General features: G+C 34.1%; 1 protein-coding gene across 2 annotated transcripts in view; it reads right to left on the bottom strand.

Moving 5' to 3' along the window:
- The window catches only part of LOC145694677 (uncharacterized), a 347,807-nt gene extending 331,347 nt beyond the window's left edge, over nt 1-16,460 (bottom strand). Inside the window, exon 1 of one of the 2 annotated variants that reach the window (XM_081771175.1) lies at nt 16,221-16,460. In XM_081771175.1, coding sequence (XP_081627301.1) covers nt 16,221-16,259 — 39 coding nt within the window. In that variant the 5' untranslated portion in view covers nt 16,260-16,460. The remainder of the gene's footprint in view (nt 1-16,220) is intronic. The other variant, XM_081771185.1, reaches the window with a different exon arrangement.
- Between the last annotated feature and the right edge of the window lie 608 nt (nt 16,461-17,068).

Below are 17,068 nucleotides of genomic sequence, written 5' to 3' on the forward strand. Positions count from 1 at the left end.
CACAACGTAGAAAGTGGTTTAGAACATGACACTCGAAGTCATACCTGATCGATTGAAAAATGTATGTTTCAAACCTTCGCAAGATGTGTGCTAGGGATTCCTCAATGAAGCATAGGGATTACTTTCCAGGTTATAGGGAATCCATAAATCCATAAGTTCCCTTGGGGAATACCTCGCACACATCTTGCGGAGGTTTGAAACACATTTTTCAATGAAGCAGGTATGACTGAGTGTCATGTTCTATACCATGCTCTACATTGCGTTGTTTTTGAATTACAGCCCTCTGAAGTTCATTTTCCCACGATTTCGGCACCTTATATCGCCGAAACTATCCCTCACTGACCAAAGTTCCAGAGGACTTTTTTTACTTGCTAGTCTCGGAGTCGGGAATCAGCTACCGAAGTTTGTTCAAATAGTTTCTTACCTGTATATGTATATATACAGTTGTATTCCAGTACAATATAAAACTTATCAATTATTTTTGCCAATGACTTAACACTTTTAGTGCCATAAAGATTAGTTTTCTGTTTATCTCGGAAACTACAAATAACAATATATTCTCAATATCTCATTTTTTTAAAAAAAACTCGATTTTATCTATCGACTACTGTGTCTCATCTGTGCACAGTGTAATAGGTAAGCAAAATTTAAGCTTTAAAGAGTTAGCGTATTGATATATATTTCTAATTTCATGGTGAAAAATTGAAGAGGTCATACTTCAGTATCAACTTTACTTTCATAGGTGGCATGGTAAGCATACAGCATCAATTTATTAAGCTTACAGAAAACAGTATTTCTCTATTTTCTCAAAAACTACGCATCAGGATTTACACTCTCATATAATTTTGTTCAGCTCGATGAGGTCTATCGATTGACATATGTCTCATCTTTGAGCATTGTTTGCTATAAATGCAATATTATTACTGTGTGATCTGCGTGTATTGCTGTATGAACACGGGATTTTCCTTTGCTTTTAAACGTACCCAAACAGATAGAGCTTGTCTATTCCACCTGTGCCCTCAGAAATTATACGAACTATACTTCGGCCCCACCCCCGCACCCTCTGGCGGATGAAACCCTCCCTTTGTGTTGGGAAAAGAAGTGAATGACCTCAGCTGTGTTGCCAATTTGTCATTCAGTCGTTTGGTCTTGACGAATAAAGATCTTTTAGGCTACTTAGAGTGGCTAACAAGACAGAGCACAGCGAAGTCCGTGAAATAACTCATTGTGGCAACGCTTCCGCATCCAATAATTGAAAGATCTCGGCCGCAGCAACTTTTTCCTGCTCTTTCGAAAGAGGTATGGGAAATCACATATCGACAGAAGCGCCAGCAAGGGCACAGTTGAGATAGAAAAGCTCTAGGAGCCTTAAACTTCATTTTGTCATTATCCAAAAAAAATACACTTGCTTCTTAGAAGCCTACTTCACCATTAATTTATGTCATGAGTCAGTGTCTAAAGGTAAATTCATATTCCTGAACTACAGCACAGAAATAAGAGTACAGTGGAGTCCCGATTACCCAAGTTTCGATTAACCGAGATTCCGTATTATCCGAGCTTAATCCAAGCAAACAAAATTTTCAAAACTAGTCTGATAACAACGATAAGCAGTCTGCAAGCCTTTGTTTGAGCAACAAAGCAAGAAAGAAGTTGGCGTAAAGATAACGACCCCTCATTCCCTTCCCCACGACATCAGCTGACATAATGTTGCGACGTCTGCGTAATATAGGCAGGTTGTAATGAAACAGAAGATCTTTAAAGTTTGTTTCAGGCAACCTGATAGTACACTCCCCTACCTCCCACCACTTACCACTGCAGAAAAGGAAAGCAAGTCGTTGGCCTTCACAGGAAGGGAAGCTTTTCTAATAAACAGAATCGTGTAAACTAAATTCGTACGTCAATTCGCTCGCACCTGATGTTGAGAAAGCACTGCTGATCCTTTTCGTTATTAACCCCGACTGGAAGACGGAACACCAACACTCACCTGTACTTGAGCGTGGTGGGGGAAAAACTTCTTTTTCCTATCAGGTTATGTGAAACAGATTATAAAAACTTTTTAAAAGATTCATATGTGTATGCTGAACAGTATATTATTTCTATTGGGTTTTACTTATGTACGTATCAATATCGAGCCTGCATTTTCTTTACTATATTATGGCTAATACCTTTTGTATGTACGTATGTATGTACAATTAAAATAATAAAGACAGTAATAATAAATAATCTAATACAGACAAATAATCAATGAACAACAATAAAAAATACTGTACAAGAATGTCTACGTATCCATCCGTATTATTCGTGTTTTTGCTTTATCGAGTTAGATCCGGTTTGCATTAGCTCGGATAATCTGACTCTACTGTAAATTGAGAAAAACACTAAGAAACATCTAATGTCTTACTTTTGCTCAAAACGATAGCAACTTTTTTGTGACCTTTTTTTTAAGAAGAAAGGGAATCTGAGTAGTCATTATATAATGGTCCGTAACGCTGCAGAAGCTTTCTCCCTGAGATGCTACCTCCCAGATGATATTCTATTCTTTCTTGTTAATGTCATTTAAAGTCTATATATATATCTATGTGTGTTCAATTTGTTATTTTCCAGTTCTAATAATTTTATTGTTTTGAGTCCGTTGGTATTTATTTATGTTGTCATATTTCTAATATATGAATATACTATTTTAAACTATGTACTTTTGAACTTATCAAAATGGTGAATATTATGGAATTCTAACTACCTGTATTACGAAATTGTAGTTACTCTGGAAATTTTTATCTATGTTACGTTACATTTTCTAACTTTCGAGTGAACTGGAAAAAGAAGATTAACCATTCCTATATAACTCAATACAATGACACATACCAAACAAGCTTCCCTTGCTATCTGCAGCTAGATTTCCAAAATTGAACTACCTACGTATTCTTTTTGGTACGATCAGAAGCCATTCCAACTAATAACTTAATTTCACCGGAAATGGCGCGTATCATTATATTCGTCCGGCCTACTCATGTAATGAAATGAAATCTTTGAGTTTTACATCCGACGGTTATGCCGGTTAGGCTAAAGGAGACGGTGATGATGAGTAATGAATGAAATGGTGGGATGAAGAAAGTGGGAGGAAACGGGAGAACCCCGACGAAACCCACGCACACGGTGTTTGTCCACCACAAAGTTCACTTGGCGGGGGCTGGAATTGAACCCTGGACCCCATATAAATGAATCAATTAATGCAAAAAAAGTTTCAGTGAAACAAACTTAGTTCTGAGAAAAATAAGAAAAACATTACAGTTTTGAAACTATAAAATCAAGATGAACCATTTCTTTTATCATGCAGATAAAACTTAGATTAATCGAATGTTGTATAGGAAAACCATTTTTATTCTTATTTCCACAGTAAAAAAAAAAAAGAAGAATGGTTTCCGCTGTAGACTGAAGCCCTTCTTGCATGTAAATTATAGACGAAGCCCTGTATACGTGTAATTTTATTTAGTTATTAATTTGGTGCTCTTTTTAAAACACAAAACTGTGTTAAGACGTTTTTTTTGGGGGGGGGAAGGTTCCAGACGTTTCAGGTCTGCCAACCGAATGGGACGAAATCAATAGCTATTGCCACCAACATATAAAACAATCATAACTCTCCATGCAGAAAGGGTTTTAGTCACTGACTCAAGCCCATGCTGCGTAGAACGATCGAAGTTCACATCTCTTTGTAAAATGTTAAACCAATGAAACTGAAGCTCTTTATGCTTAGAAATAAAGGTGTGCCCAATAGGAACAAAAATCCAATGCTAACTCAATTTCGTTATTTAGGTGTCTGAAGCCCTTTTCGCATGAATTCATTCAAATATAATTATAAACAATCAGTTCCAGGAGAACTATCAACCATTATTGACAATGAACGACATACATTTCACCACGTTGAAAGTTCGTTTTTGTTAACTTTCTCGGATACTACGTACCAGAAGTGACCCTTGAGTATGTCATTTCGTTAAGCCCTATGTGATCTATCAAGCGCGATGTGATATATATATATATAATCTTTGGACAATATTTTAGTTAAATAGAAATTAAAATTTGGGGGTTAATTATAATTTTGGGATATATTTCAATAACTATACTACATACTATAGTTCTTCTGACCATAATAAAGAGATTGATGGGTCTATATTTCAGCAGCATGACTTTCGCCATTATAGGTGGCGTGGTTCATGTATAGTATCAATTTTTAGGTTTTTGCAGACTGAAAGTATTTGAGAACAAGATCCTGAGACGAATATTCGGACCCGAGAGGAACGGGAATGGGTAATGGCGGAAACGTCATAATGAGGAAGTAGAGGAACTGCAAAATTTATACCGTTTACCAAACATTGTTGGGATCATCAAGTTTAGTAGGATCAGGTAGATAGAATGGAAGAAAATAGGAACACTTTTAAAGTTTTAACTATAAATTCAATCCGAAAACGACTATTAGGAAGACCTAGGCACAGATATGAGGTCAGCATTAGCAGAAATAGGAACACAAAGTGGGAACTGGATCCAGTTGGCTAAGGAAAGAAGTCAATGGAGAGCTTTTGTGAACTCAGCATTGAACCTCCGAGATGAATAGGCCATAGAGTTAGTTAGGTTTCTAAATATTTTTTTTCTCAAAAACTAAGCATGAGCTTTCACACTGGCATATATATAATTTTATTTAGCTGTATAAGATCTATGGATTAGTATATTCTTCATGTTTGGACAATTCTTGTTTCCGTTAAACGCTAATCATTTTGAAGAATTCTATACATAAGTGTAGAAGATGTGTTTCCACATTATAGTGTTCCCCGTGTATATAAAACGTTTTGAGTATCGGGATCTGTTATTTTGGATACGGCAGTATAGAGCAATCTTTGTTAGGCGATTTCAAGTTAATATTCTTCCTTTCAGCACCAAGACTACGTAAGAAGGGATTTACTAAAATACTTAAAGAGGAATAACAACTACTACTTTGGACTTCTATTTGAAGCTTAGTACTCCTCACTAAGGATCAAACCTAGGAATACACGCATGGAAAGTACACATGTATGTTCGTAGCACTTGGTCACTAGAAGACATTCTTAAAACAATGGTGGTGAAGATAAAATAAACGTAGCCAAAAGAACGCATAATTGAAGCATTCCCTCAAATAACGCTGTATTGAGTAAAACCGAGAAACACGATGAAACCTGTAGTATGTTTATATATACATCACTGTTCCGCACCGAGTTTGCAAGTTTACTAGTGCCATATCTTGGACAATGGAAGAAAGAATCTTTTAATATATCAGTCATGCTCTATACAATATGATTCCACCGGTAATTCAGTAAATTCCAAAATGTCCCATTCAGTGTTATTCGGGGGAATACTGCAATTGTGGTCTAATTACATGTCATTCTTGTCAAACAGTATAGTATTTTTGTTAAGAAGTTTTACGTATCTAAACAGTATGCTAAAATCCACAAGTTATCTCGTGAGAAATAATGAACATTTTGTTAAGCCGCAATGTCGATCATTGTGAGTAGAAATTTTCACATAAATATATTTTCAACTCATAACAGAATCGAAGTGTCAGTTCTGTATACTCAAGGTGTGTGTGTATGCTTTCTATGTCCGTTTCGTTTTTTCGATCATTGTGGGAATACATATTCTTGAATAAAAGTCGAGTAGAGGTTTGAATCCCACTTTAAACAACAGGTCACGTACAAAGTAATCTCAGTGTCATAAAAGGACGAGAAACTACAATTAAACAAACACTATTAAATACTAAGATAAGTCATTATTTTCGTTTTATAATTAATGGTATAACATCAGTTGTATAAAAATAGCTCTATCTCTGAATCTTCAAGGGAAAGAGAGAACAGTTTGAAGAATTCATTGTCACGTGGTCGTAACGATATGAGAAATGTATGTTTTTATTGAATCTATAACAAGTAAAATCATGACTCAGTGGAACATGGATATTCCGAATCTGTTGAGAATTGATGATACCTTACATAAAATTTTCTATTCAGTATGACCAACATTATGGACTACCAGAAATGTTTATACATATCAGTATTTCGTACAGATACTTGACAAAAATGATGACAATAGTCTTTAATTATATTGCTATTTGGTTCATGTTTAATTTCTATAATGTACTTAACCTTCCTATATATGTTATACTATATTTGAAAATCATGTATTTTGACCTACACTAAATAGCGTTTTGCGATTTTATTTATATATTTGTAATAGATCTTGATACATTATGTCTTGAAAATGAAGGAGAAATATAAAGTTCAGTAATTCTTTAAGGTTACAAATTAGCTATCTATAGTTTTAGCTTGCTTAATATGCAGAATACAGTAAAAGAAGGAATGTAAAAAAAGATATGAAAGTCACTGTCCAGACGTAATTGAAGACAGATCTGGTTAAGTTCCGGATTAGAGACTATCCCACGATCGTCATGAGCCTTGTATGCAAGGTGAATATCTAATACATAGACTCTCTAGAATGTTGTATAGTTGTTTGTGCAAGAACGTGACTTCATGCACACGTTCCTTGTTACGTGAATAGCATCCATTTCGTTCTTGAGAGAAGATGAAAAACAATACGTGTTTACATAAATGGACAATTGACTTTAATAAATCACTTTGCAGTACGTAGATGCTTGTAATGCTTGTAAGAAGTTAGTATTTTTGGCTACTTGTTTTTTTCTATTCTCTAAATATTAAGTGGTCCAACAAATACCGTTATAGATCTTGTTGAACCAAATTCTTTTCTACTTCTCTTTCACTCTGGTTTTCGACGTACATATGTGTGGACTATTTACCCTATTTTATCCCTTTCTTTTCCACTTTCTCACATATTAAACAGGACTTAACATGTGTTAAGGACAATGTCATTATAAATATATTAAAAAAAAACTAAATCCTGCTTTCTAATGAGTCATGTCAATGGTCACATCACCCTTGTCTCCGAAAGGAGTCAAATTTTATGAGCATTTACGCAGGATCTGATTAACCGGATGTTTCTTGTTCAATGTCTAGCAAAAACCTACATTTGTGTTCCAAGTACTCTCAAATCTGAACCCTAAATTAGTGTAATAGCTGGTAATAAATAATATATGTATAATGTTGCCTGTTGAACAATGATAAGATTAAGTGTCAAAACTAAGAGTCAAGGATTTGCACTCAACACTAACATAACTGTTTTGTACTTTCATGAATATTCCAATAAAGTTTAATGAAAGAAAGAGAAAACATTATTTTCCTCTTGATACTCAAGAATTTTTACTAAGGCAGCATCTTCCCTTGCAGCACATTTAGTAGAAGATCCTATTTAGGCTAATGGACGGGATGACTGATAATTGATTAAAACTGCAAAAATAAAGTTTTTTAAAAAATACATTCGTTCGACGTAGTTTTCTATTCACCTACCGAATTTACACTCTTAATTGCTACTCTGTTCCTCTTGTAAGGTTTATTTTGACAATCGAGTTGGTTGACAAAGCGTTCGGCGAAGTGGCTAATAGCAACATAGGGAAAGTGTTGGAAATTGCTTAGATGATCGTTTTACACTATCAGGCCTACTGTCTGAGCTGCTAGGGAAAGAGGCAAAACATGAGGGTAAACTACCTTTAATGCATCCCCAAATTCGCCGCCAGAATTGATACAGGAACAGCGATAAGCAATAAGAGGTTGTAGACCGTTGTTGATGATACAGTAAATATTGTAAATATTACAGTTTGACCATACTTAGCAGCTACTATAATTTATTATTATTATTATTATTATTATTATTATTATTATTATTATTATTATTATTATTATTATTATTATTATTATTATTATTATTATTATTATTATTAGTCAACACTATAGCCGGACTGAAACACCTCTCCTCACTAGGTGTTGTTGGAATCGCAGCACCCAGTCCACGTAGTGAGGTCAATTGGTGAGCTTCTTGAAAGAAAGAAGCAGCAGCGTTATTTCAGATTTTGGTAGAGGGGGCAAGACTCTCTAATCACATAAGAATTTCACGTTTTTATTAGTATATTTCTGTAGAATCGATTAAAAATATGTATTTCTCAAACTCAGAAGGAGGCAATTGCTGACTCTACCCTCTCTAAATGACACCCCTGGAAAGAAGTAGTAAACTGCGGTCTAGATAGTCAACATTAGGAGCGAGGGGAGCCAGTGTTCTGAACACACATCACTCCAAAGACATGAGTGCCACAAACCAGCTGGTAGGTCTTGATCCTCTAAGAGCTGTTGGAACAGGAGTTAAGTTACTTTAGTTTATTATTAGTTGTGTATTTCAGTGTAATTTAAAGCTTCATGGATTTACAATTGGTAGTTAGTTTACATCTGCAGGATCATCTGCAGGATCAATACAGAGTTATGATACAATGGTACTCTAATAATAGGGTATAATGAAGAAAAATGTACAAGGATGAGGCATAATTATATCAATTGATAGTTCATATTGAAGTAAATAAAATTGCATGCATGAAGATAAATCCTCATGTATAGTTATCGAGAGAATTGACAAAAAGAACTCTAAAATGTCTTTTGTGATCACTTACTAACGTGCAACTGATAACAAAACGTGTTCCACCGAGCATTTTCTTTATGACATTAGCAAGAGGACAATACGTCCTGTGCGTAATGAGATATAATAACCTAAAATTATCGTTAAGTCTCAACCTTTAATTTTAAATATCTTGTACAATAAACTCTAACAGAAATGAAGTCCAATTATCTGATTATTTCTCTATACTTATCTTCACTCTATGCTTTGATTTGCCCTCATTTTACCTGAGACACTACTGAATTGGCGAGTTCGCAACAAGGAAAAGCTGTTCCAATTTTGCCCTACAAAACTATAGTTTCTTTTTGCCAAATACATATGTGCTGTTCATTTGATTATTGTAGGAGAACTACTAGGAAATAACTATATTTCTCTTTAAATTAGGTTTAACAAGTATTAAGAAATGAACTACATTGGAATATGTCAATATGCCCTTTTAAAAGATTTTAACTTTGTTTATTACAATCAAAATGCTCGTTCTTCGCATGAAAAGAATATGAAACTATTTGCAAGATGTATACATGTATTTCTGATTTCAAAACACTTATGGATTCAAGTTTAATATCACTGAAGCTACACAAACACTTAGCCCCATTTTCTCCCTTAGCAACGAGGCGTATTTTATAAAGCGACACATTATTATCAACTTAAGATAGTTGGGGAATGTTTAGACACACTTCAAGATTCTAAGCTTAATAGTTTCAGAGATCTGGTGAGCGGTAGAAGAAAATAAAGTCCCTCTTTTTTTCCTTTTGAAATCATATTTCGCTAAATCCCGTCTTATCTACTGTGTCTCTATGTAGGGTCTCTATACAAAATTCCAGGATTTTACATCTACTAGTTTTGGCATGTACTGCGTGGTGCAAAATAGATTTTGGTTGTGCATACCATGAATGCTGCATATTATAGGCAACATTGCAAACAATAATAGCAGAACTAATAAAGTGGAAGAAAATGAAAGAAATTCGCGAAAATTGATGCACGCGATGCTCATAAAACTTAAAATTCCCGTGACATTACTTGAGCTCCACATACATGTATAATGTTCATATAAAAAACTGACTTTCGTTGTTTTCTTATACCTTTTTTCTCCGTTTATAGTAACTTGGAAATCGAAATAACTTCGTCCCGCAAAAGATCGAACCGTTCAGTTACCATGACCTGATCTTGAAAACGTTGCATGTTAATGCCAACGAAAGAAAATTTTGAATGTCATGAAGTATTGGTCTATTGATTTCCTAAATTAGGTCGGACTATTTTTCTCACCGTACAAGTTCAAGGGGAAAGTGGTAATTTTACTCTCAGACTCAGTATAAGTAGAGTATAAAGACCTTAGAACACGTATAAAACATACCTTTGTTGTATCTCTTCATAGGTTTAATTGACCTGCCAATTTGACCAAATAAAGGATTCCGCTTATATGTATATGTTCATAATCATCAGAACTTTTATAACCCTTAATGATTTTCACCTCAATCTGTGCGGCAGTTTCAAATGTCTGTGGAAAACATATGTCTAATATTTCGCTGAATTTACGGAGCTTTTTCTGGAGAAGTTTCTGTAAATTGTTAAATGAAATTCATGCAACACGTCTGTCGTAATATCTGTAAATTTTTCGGTAAAATATATATAGAACTTCAGGTTAAATATATGTAATTATTCCTGTAAAATTACTACACAATTTCCAGTGAAATATTTTAAAGTACAGGTAAAATTAATGGAATTATTCCCATGAAATTACGGTAAATGTTCCAGTAAAATATCTGAAGGTCAGGTGAAATTTCTGCAAAATTTTCGGTGAAAATGTGGCATCCCCGATTGCCTGATCTTTCACAGGAAATATTTTTTTAAGAGTGTATATTGTTTATTAGAATCACGCAATGGGACTTCAGATTACAATCCATGCCTTTATTGCTCCATACAATAATTAAGATTGTATTGTTAGTCTGTCCTTCCATTACTAAATGCAATAACTCTTGAACAACGGATAAGTGTTGAATTCTGGTTTTTGTAACAGAGAGCTAGAGCGATTATTTCGGCCGATTTCATTAATAGAGTGTACAATCAATATCTTCACGGACAATAGTGGCTTAACGTACTGATCGTTTAAAATCTGTAACATTTCCTAACCTCTATACAACCTGTACAGCAGCAAAGAATTGTTAGTTGACTATAGTCAAATGATACCTACATCTCCGGTGACCCTCTTCACTGTCTTTACCAGAGTTTATAATATTACAGTATTCATGAAAATTGATTTGGTTGGTTAGATTTGATTTTAGCGTCCCTTTCAGCACCAAGGCCATATGAGATGTGAGTCTACAGTTTAACGTGAAATTCGAAGCATTAGAACTTCAGCTGGGAATCGAACCCAGGTCTCCGAAGCCGAAGGCGCTTACGCCAACTATGTAACCATGAGAGAACTCTGCAAATCGACGTGAATGAAAGAAAAGTGTGAAGAGAGTGGCTGTAGGGTTCATCAAAGAACGCTTGCCAACAGTTTCAGAATGATCGGAAGTCTGCCGCAATCGAGTTTCATTTTCCGATCCCTCAAATACACTTAAATATCTCCTAAAATAGCAAGTTTTAATATAATTAAATTTAAAATCTGTGCCTATATTATTTCTTTCCTTTCTTTTTTAAAATATTAACATTATTTTAGTGTCGCATTGCGTAGTTGGTTGACGTCTAACCACCAACCAGGCATCCCGGTTTAGTCTCGGTGGATGTGGCAAATGTTTCTTATTCTACACTCGTTGCAATCGGCTCTGAAGGTTACCCAGCATCTCTGAAATCGGTACTTGCGGAAAAAGGCAATTTCAGTCACCTCCTTAAGTGCCTAAATCGCGGGTATTAACCTGTTTAACAAAGGGATATCTGTAAAACAATTACGCCATGTGCCTTCTGGATTACATACTAATAAACTCAATCTCAACTTTCAAAACTGAAACTGTGCTGGTGTCGAGCTGAATATAGTTGTTTTCGAGGTAACAACTATATTCAAGATCAATTTTTGATTCACTATATATATATATATATATATATATATATATATATATATATATATATATATATATATATATATATATATATATATATATATACAGTGGCGGATCCAGGATATGATCAAGGGAGGGGCTAAATCATATTTTGCCGCTTTATCCAGTGTAAAACAGGATTGAAGTCCATTTTATCCAGTGTATACCTGAGGGTCAAAAGGGATCTATAGCCCCTATAGCCCCCCTTGAAACCGCCCTTTATATATATATATATATATATATATATATATATATATATATATATATATATATATATATATATATATATATATATATATATTAGCGGTGCCGTTTACACAAAAAAGGATTTACTTAATGAATAAAAACACTAAACAGTTTGTGATAGTGTTGAGTACTCTAATGACTTGGCTCCTGTAGTAGATTACAAAAGGGAATTAAAACAATTTCAAGGAGAATCAACTCAGCATATACCAAGTCAGAAACTAGACTATTATAACTATTACAACTAATCGAATTTATCAATTGATGTTATCTTAATTGTCCCTTTTCAACACTAAGAATATATGAGAATTGGATATATATATATATATATATATATATATATATATATATATATATATATATATATATATATATATATATATATATATATATATATATATATATATATATATATCTATCCAATTCTCATATATTCTTAGTACTGCACTCAATCCTAATAGATTCTATCCAGCTAAAGCACGAGAAAATTATATTAGGAAAAGGAAAAAACAAATAAACAAACTAAAGATGTATGTAACTTCTCTCGGAATGCTATTCCTTAACTTTCAGATGTTGTCATTCAGATACGGCTTCATAGCTACAGCATTCGCTTTCCTTACGCATATTACAGGTTCAAATCTTAATGAGTGTACAACGCCTTATAAATACTCAAATAGAAGTTCTGGTTTGATTATAGGTTTCTCTTATTATAGCCTCTGAGCTCTATAAGGTCGCAAAACAAAAATTATTATTTACTATAACAGTAACATTCCATCATTAATTTGCATTTACTGTACAATCGTATATAATAGACCTATCATAATAGTGTGTTATTAAACTATTCATGCTGTGACAGAGGCCAATGGCGTGGTCTTGTAAGTCAGCTCTCTTGCAGGTGAAATAATTTGGTGGGGAACAACCTATACTGTGACGGTTGATCTTAGTCTGTGTATTCGTGAACGGCACCCAATTCGAACCTCGTTCATAGTTCGGAGCCAAGATAATATAGTAGGTCCTGTTGTTCATAATCGCGATGTCTTATAAAGAAGTAAAATACGATGCTCAGGCTCAATATATTATTTTATATTGTTCTGGTTTTCGTCCGAGGGACACAGATTCGATTTCTGACGGATGTAATGTCGTTTAATTCTGCGTAGAATGGGTTTAATGGATTAAAATTAGAAATGAAAGACGTGAAATTAAAATCAACGTTTCAGATAGCTTTAATGCTTAAAAAAAAGTAAAGTCTAAAACACACACAAGTACTAATAATTTGATTAACCAAACTACACAAACTTATCTCTCGGTACGATACGAACCATTCCTAATATGACAATAAACAAAATAAAATCGTGCCGATATTTAATTGATTTTAGTAATAGTAATGATGTCTAAGTACTTTCATGAGTATATATTCCGTAAGTAGATATATGGATACGTCACTAGTTGATCAGTTTACGTACAAAACCATGAAAATGAATTAGATTTTTTTTACCCAAATGAAATGACATTTTGAATTTACCGCTACACAAGATGAAAAGTACAAGTGAAATCCAAGGATAATGAATGAATTGCAGAAGGATATTATAAGTGGAAGAACCCAGAAACCACTATTATCCACCACAAAATCGTCTCGAATAGTATAAATTCAGCGATATGAATATCAGTAAGAAGTCATGTTCCATATTGTTTTTGGTAATTTTTTCATGTATTTATAGTATTTATTTAATTATTATTTTACATTTAGTACTGTGATTAATTTTTATATTTTTGATAACTGTAAGATCACAAAGGTTAAAAAAATAATGAATGCAATAGTATTTTTTCTTCCTTAAGAATTCTTTAAATATCGGACAATTTCAAATCTATAAAATGCTCTCGGTGCTAAAAACAATTTAATTTTAAACATTTTACTCATGAATTTTTATGCATTTATTTTCGAAATTTGGATCTCGTGGCCCATATAACTTACGTTTTAATATTTTAATCTTTTTCTTTCCAATTTAAAATGCTCTTTCAAAACTAACGCAACATGAGACAAAATTTGTAATTTAATATGGATATGAATTTCAAATATTTAAATCGCATATCCTACACCCCTCGTGTATTAGCCACTCAGCTACCTATTTCGTACGCAATGTTAACGGATACTATATGCTGATGTATAAGACCTGCATGGTATTGATGTATCTAGGTTTGATTCCTGGTGGCCGTACAGTACATTTTGTTCAATTTCAACTTTAAATAGATATACGTCTCATATTACCTTAGTGATGACAAAGGACGGATGCTAAATATATTAATAAAATTCTCTCCAAGACAAGAGTTAAGCCTGTCTTTTCTCTAAAAGATGTTGTAAGAGTCATTGGTGTACATATAATTTTATCAAGGGTGTTCAAGCACTTAATCTCATAATTTTCAAGACACGCGTGATTTATATACATATATACGTTTATTAAATGTTTAGTTTTCCAAAAAAATTCAGCTCAAGGGAGGTTAAAACACCAAAACTTTCCTTGGGTATGCGACTGGAGGCAGTAATGTTTCCTCTTGGAAAATGTACATCTTTCTATAGGAAAAGTTTTGTCTCGCCTCGTGTCGTATCTCGCCGCAAAAATCGTCTCGTAGTGTGGGTAACTCGATTTCAGTAGTTGGATTGCTTGTTTTGGGATTTAGTCTCCCTTTTAGCGCCGTAACCACATAGGACATGTCTACAGTTTAATGAATGGCATTAACTCGGAATAAGAACGAAATCCGAGCCATTATATTAGATAAGGCAGGGAAATGGTAATTCAGTGATAAATTGGTTTGTTTTGTTTGAGTTTCACGTCTCACGATTATGTGTGGGCGGCTAAGGGAGACGTGGATCTACTGATTATAGTGGGATTCGAACCACTTTTTTCTTTTAACTGTACCTCTACCAAGAATTGAAGCCGAGCTCACGCACACCAAAGGCAAGTGTGCTAACCACTAGGCCAAGTGGGAGTCCTGATTCAGTAATAGAGCGCTCACCTTTGTTATAAGGGGTCCCTGGTTTTATTGTAGGCCATGTAAGCTTGTGGTGAACATTCTACCCTTGGGTTGTTTGCGGATTATCCTGTTTCTTTCGGCATTTTTATTCCACCAATTATTATTCATTTTCATTTATCATTTGTCTCCGTTAGCCTAAAGGACAAAATTGTGGGACGTTAAGTTAAATTTCCATTGCATTCAATTGCATCAAAGGCAATATCACTAATTATTTACCGCATATGTCACAGCATAATGAAATGAAATCTTTAAGCTTTTTACGTACCACGGTTGTGCCAGCTAAAGGAGACTGTGATGACGAGAAATTATTGATATGATGGAATGATGAAAGTGGGAGCAAACGGGAGAGCACTAAGAAAACCCACGCACACGGTGCTTGTCCACCACAAAGCTAACTTGACGCGAGCTGGTATTGAACCAATGACCCCATGCACCAGACGTGAACGCTCTACCACTGAGCCACCCCGGCACTCACAGCATACTGAATATGAGAGAAAAACAGTTTTTTTATCACCCATCCTCTCCATAACACTTGTATCATACTAATTTATTAAGAAAGTTAGACGCAAAGGTTTTGGATTTTCATTCCCATCAAAGATAATTCTAAAAGTACCTTCTCTATGAGAAGCGGTTAAGTTTTATCTAGGAAACCATAGTATACTAGAAACGATTTAAAATTTCATATAAGGTAGTGATTTTTGAAAGAAGTCCCGAAGTCTACATTATTGGATAATATCGTAGTATTCGTCTGGTTGGACTGATGAAAAATTCTAATGTATTAAGGATGGCCTGATTCGACTCTCGAAACCGCAGCTTTCTAGCTACAAAGTTGGGACACGGAAGCGCTCACAAACGCTCTCTCCATGAAGTAAAAATTATTTGTATGTATGTATATCTTAATATTCAAATGAATTACTCATTCTGTCAATCGACCCCTTTATGGCCAAGCGGTTCGCGCACATAGTTCCTGATTGGACCCACTCATGGGGTAGCTTCGTACAAATTTTAGTAGTTTTTTTTACTCTACTTCAAACCGTATATCACCCTTCATAGGGACATTAATCTTCAGTTAACCAATCAAATCACTTTGTCGAACACATCGTAGAATCTGTAGGATATTTTTTTCTTAATTTATTTTTTTTACGACGAGATTTCAACGATGGAATAGGACAGTATTCCAAGTACGAACAAGAAAAAAAAACTTCTTATTGTTAAACACAATAATGTATCTACTTGCTTATAATTGTAAATATTGCTAATTGGTAATTATTAATTACAAAAACACGGCTTACGACAATGATTATCAATATTCGTACATACACAATTGAAGAATCCACCATTTGATCCACGTACCTTCATATTGTAGCTGTCACTATGAAGCTTTTGGTTTCGAATAAATAAATAAAAATAAAAAAAATCACAGAACACAGCTCACACACAAAGCAAAACTATCTATCCACAACAAGTACAAAGTAAGAGTTTGCACAATTAGGTCAGTACCCTGACTTTTATACAACGGTTACCCTCTTTCCTCTTTTTATTTTCCTTTTGCCGGTGCCTTCCATCTGCTCTGAAGCACTTGCGTATTCGGAGGACGTTCCTTCTGCCACTCGCACCAATCCAAGAAATGGCAGTGTAGCAAACCAGTAACTCGTGTCACTATACGCATGCATTTAATAACATATTTTAATGTTCTTGATACCTTTTCTGCTTGCTACCTGTTTTTAATTTTATGTGAGTATATTAAAGAGGTAATTAGGACTTGAATTAATATTATGCAACCTACGATGTTATTATTAATCAACATTTAGTATTTCGTGGTTAACTCTTATGAATATACTATACACATCATTATTGCTATTGTGTTTATTTATTTGCATTACTATGTTTATTTGTTTATATGGCATATATTATTAAGTGTTAAGCATACATAATATGTGGTTTTGCCTTCCTAATAAAGTCAAGGGTAATTTCTTTTCGCGAATACGATTAATAACAATAACATTAGCATAATGTATAACTTTATATGGACATACTAACCAACTATGTCATTTGGCAGAAGAAACAGGAACTGTTACATTTTATGATTTTAAAATTAATTAAGTGCATAATATTAAAAGCCATCTATATGTTTTTTAGTGCCAACGAGGGTAAAACATGGAAATATC

Source organism: Thermobia domestica, chromosome 1 (genome assembly GCF_964235325.1).
Source record: "Thermobia domestica chromosome 1, izTheDome1.hap1.1, whole genome shotgun sequence".
Lineage (NCBI taxonomy): Eukaryota > Metazoa > Arthropoda > Insecta > Zygentoma > Lepismatidae > Thermobia > Thermobia domestica.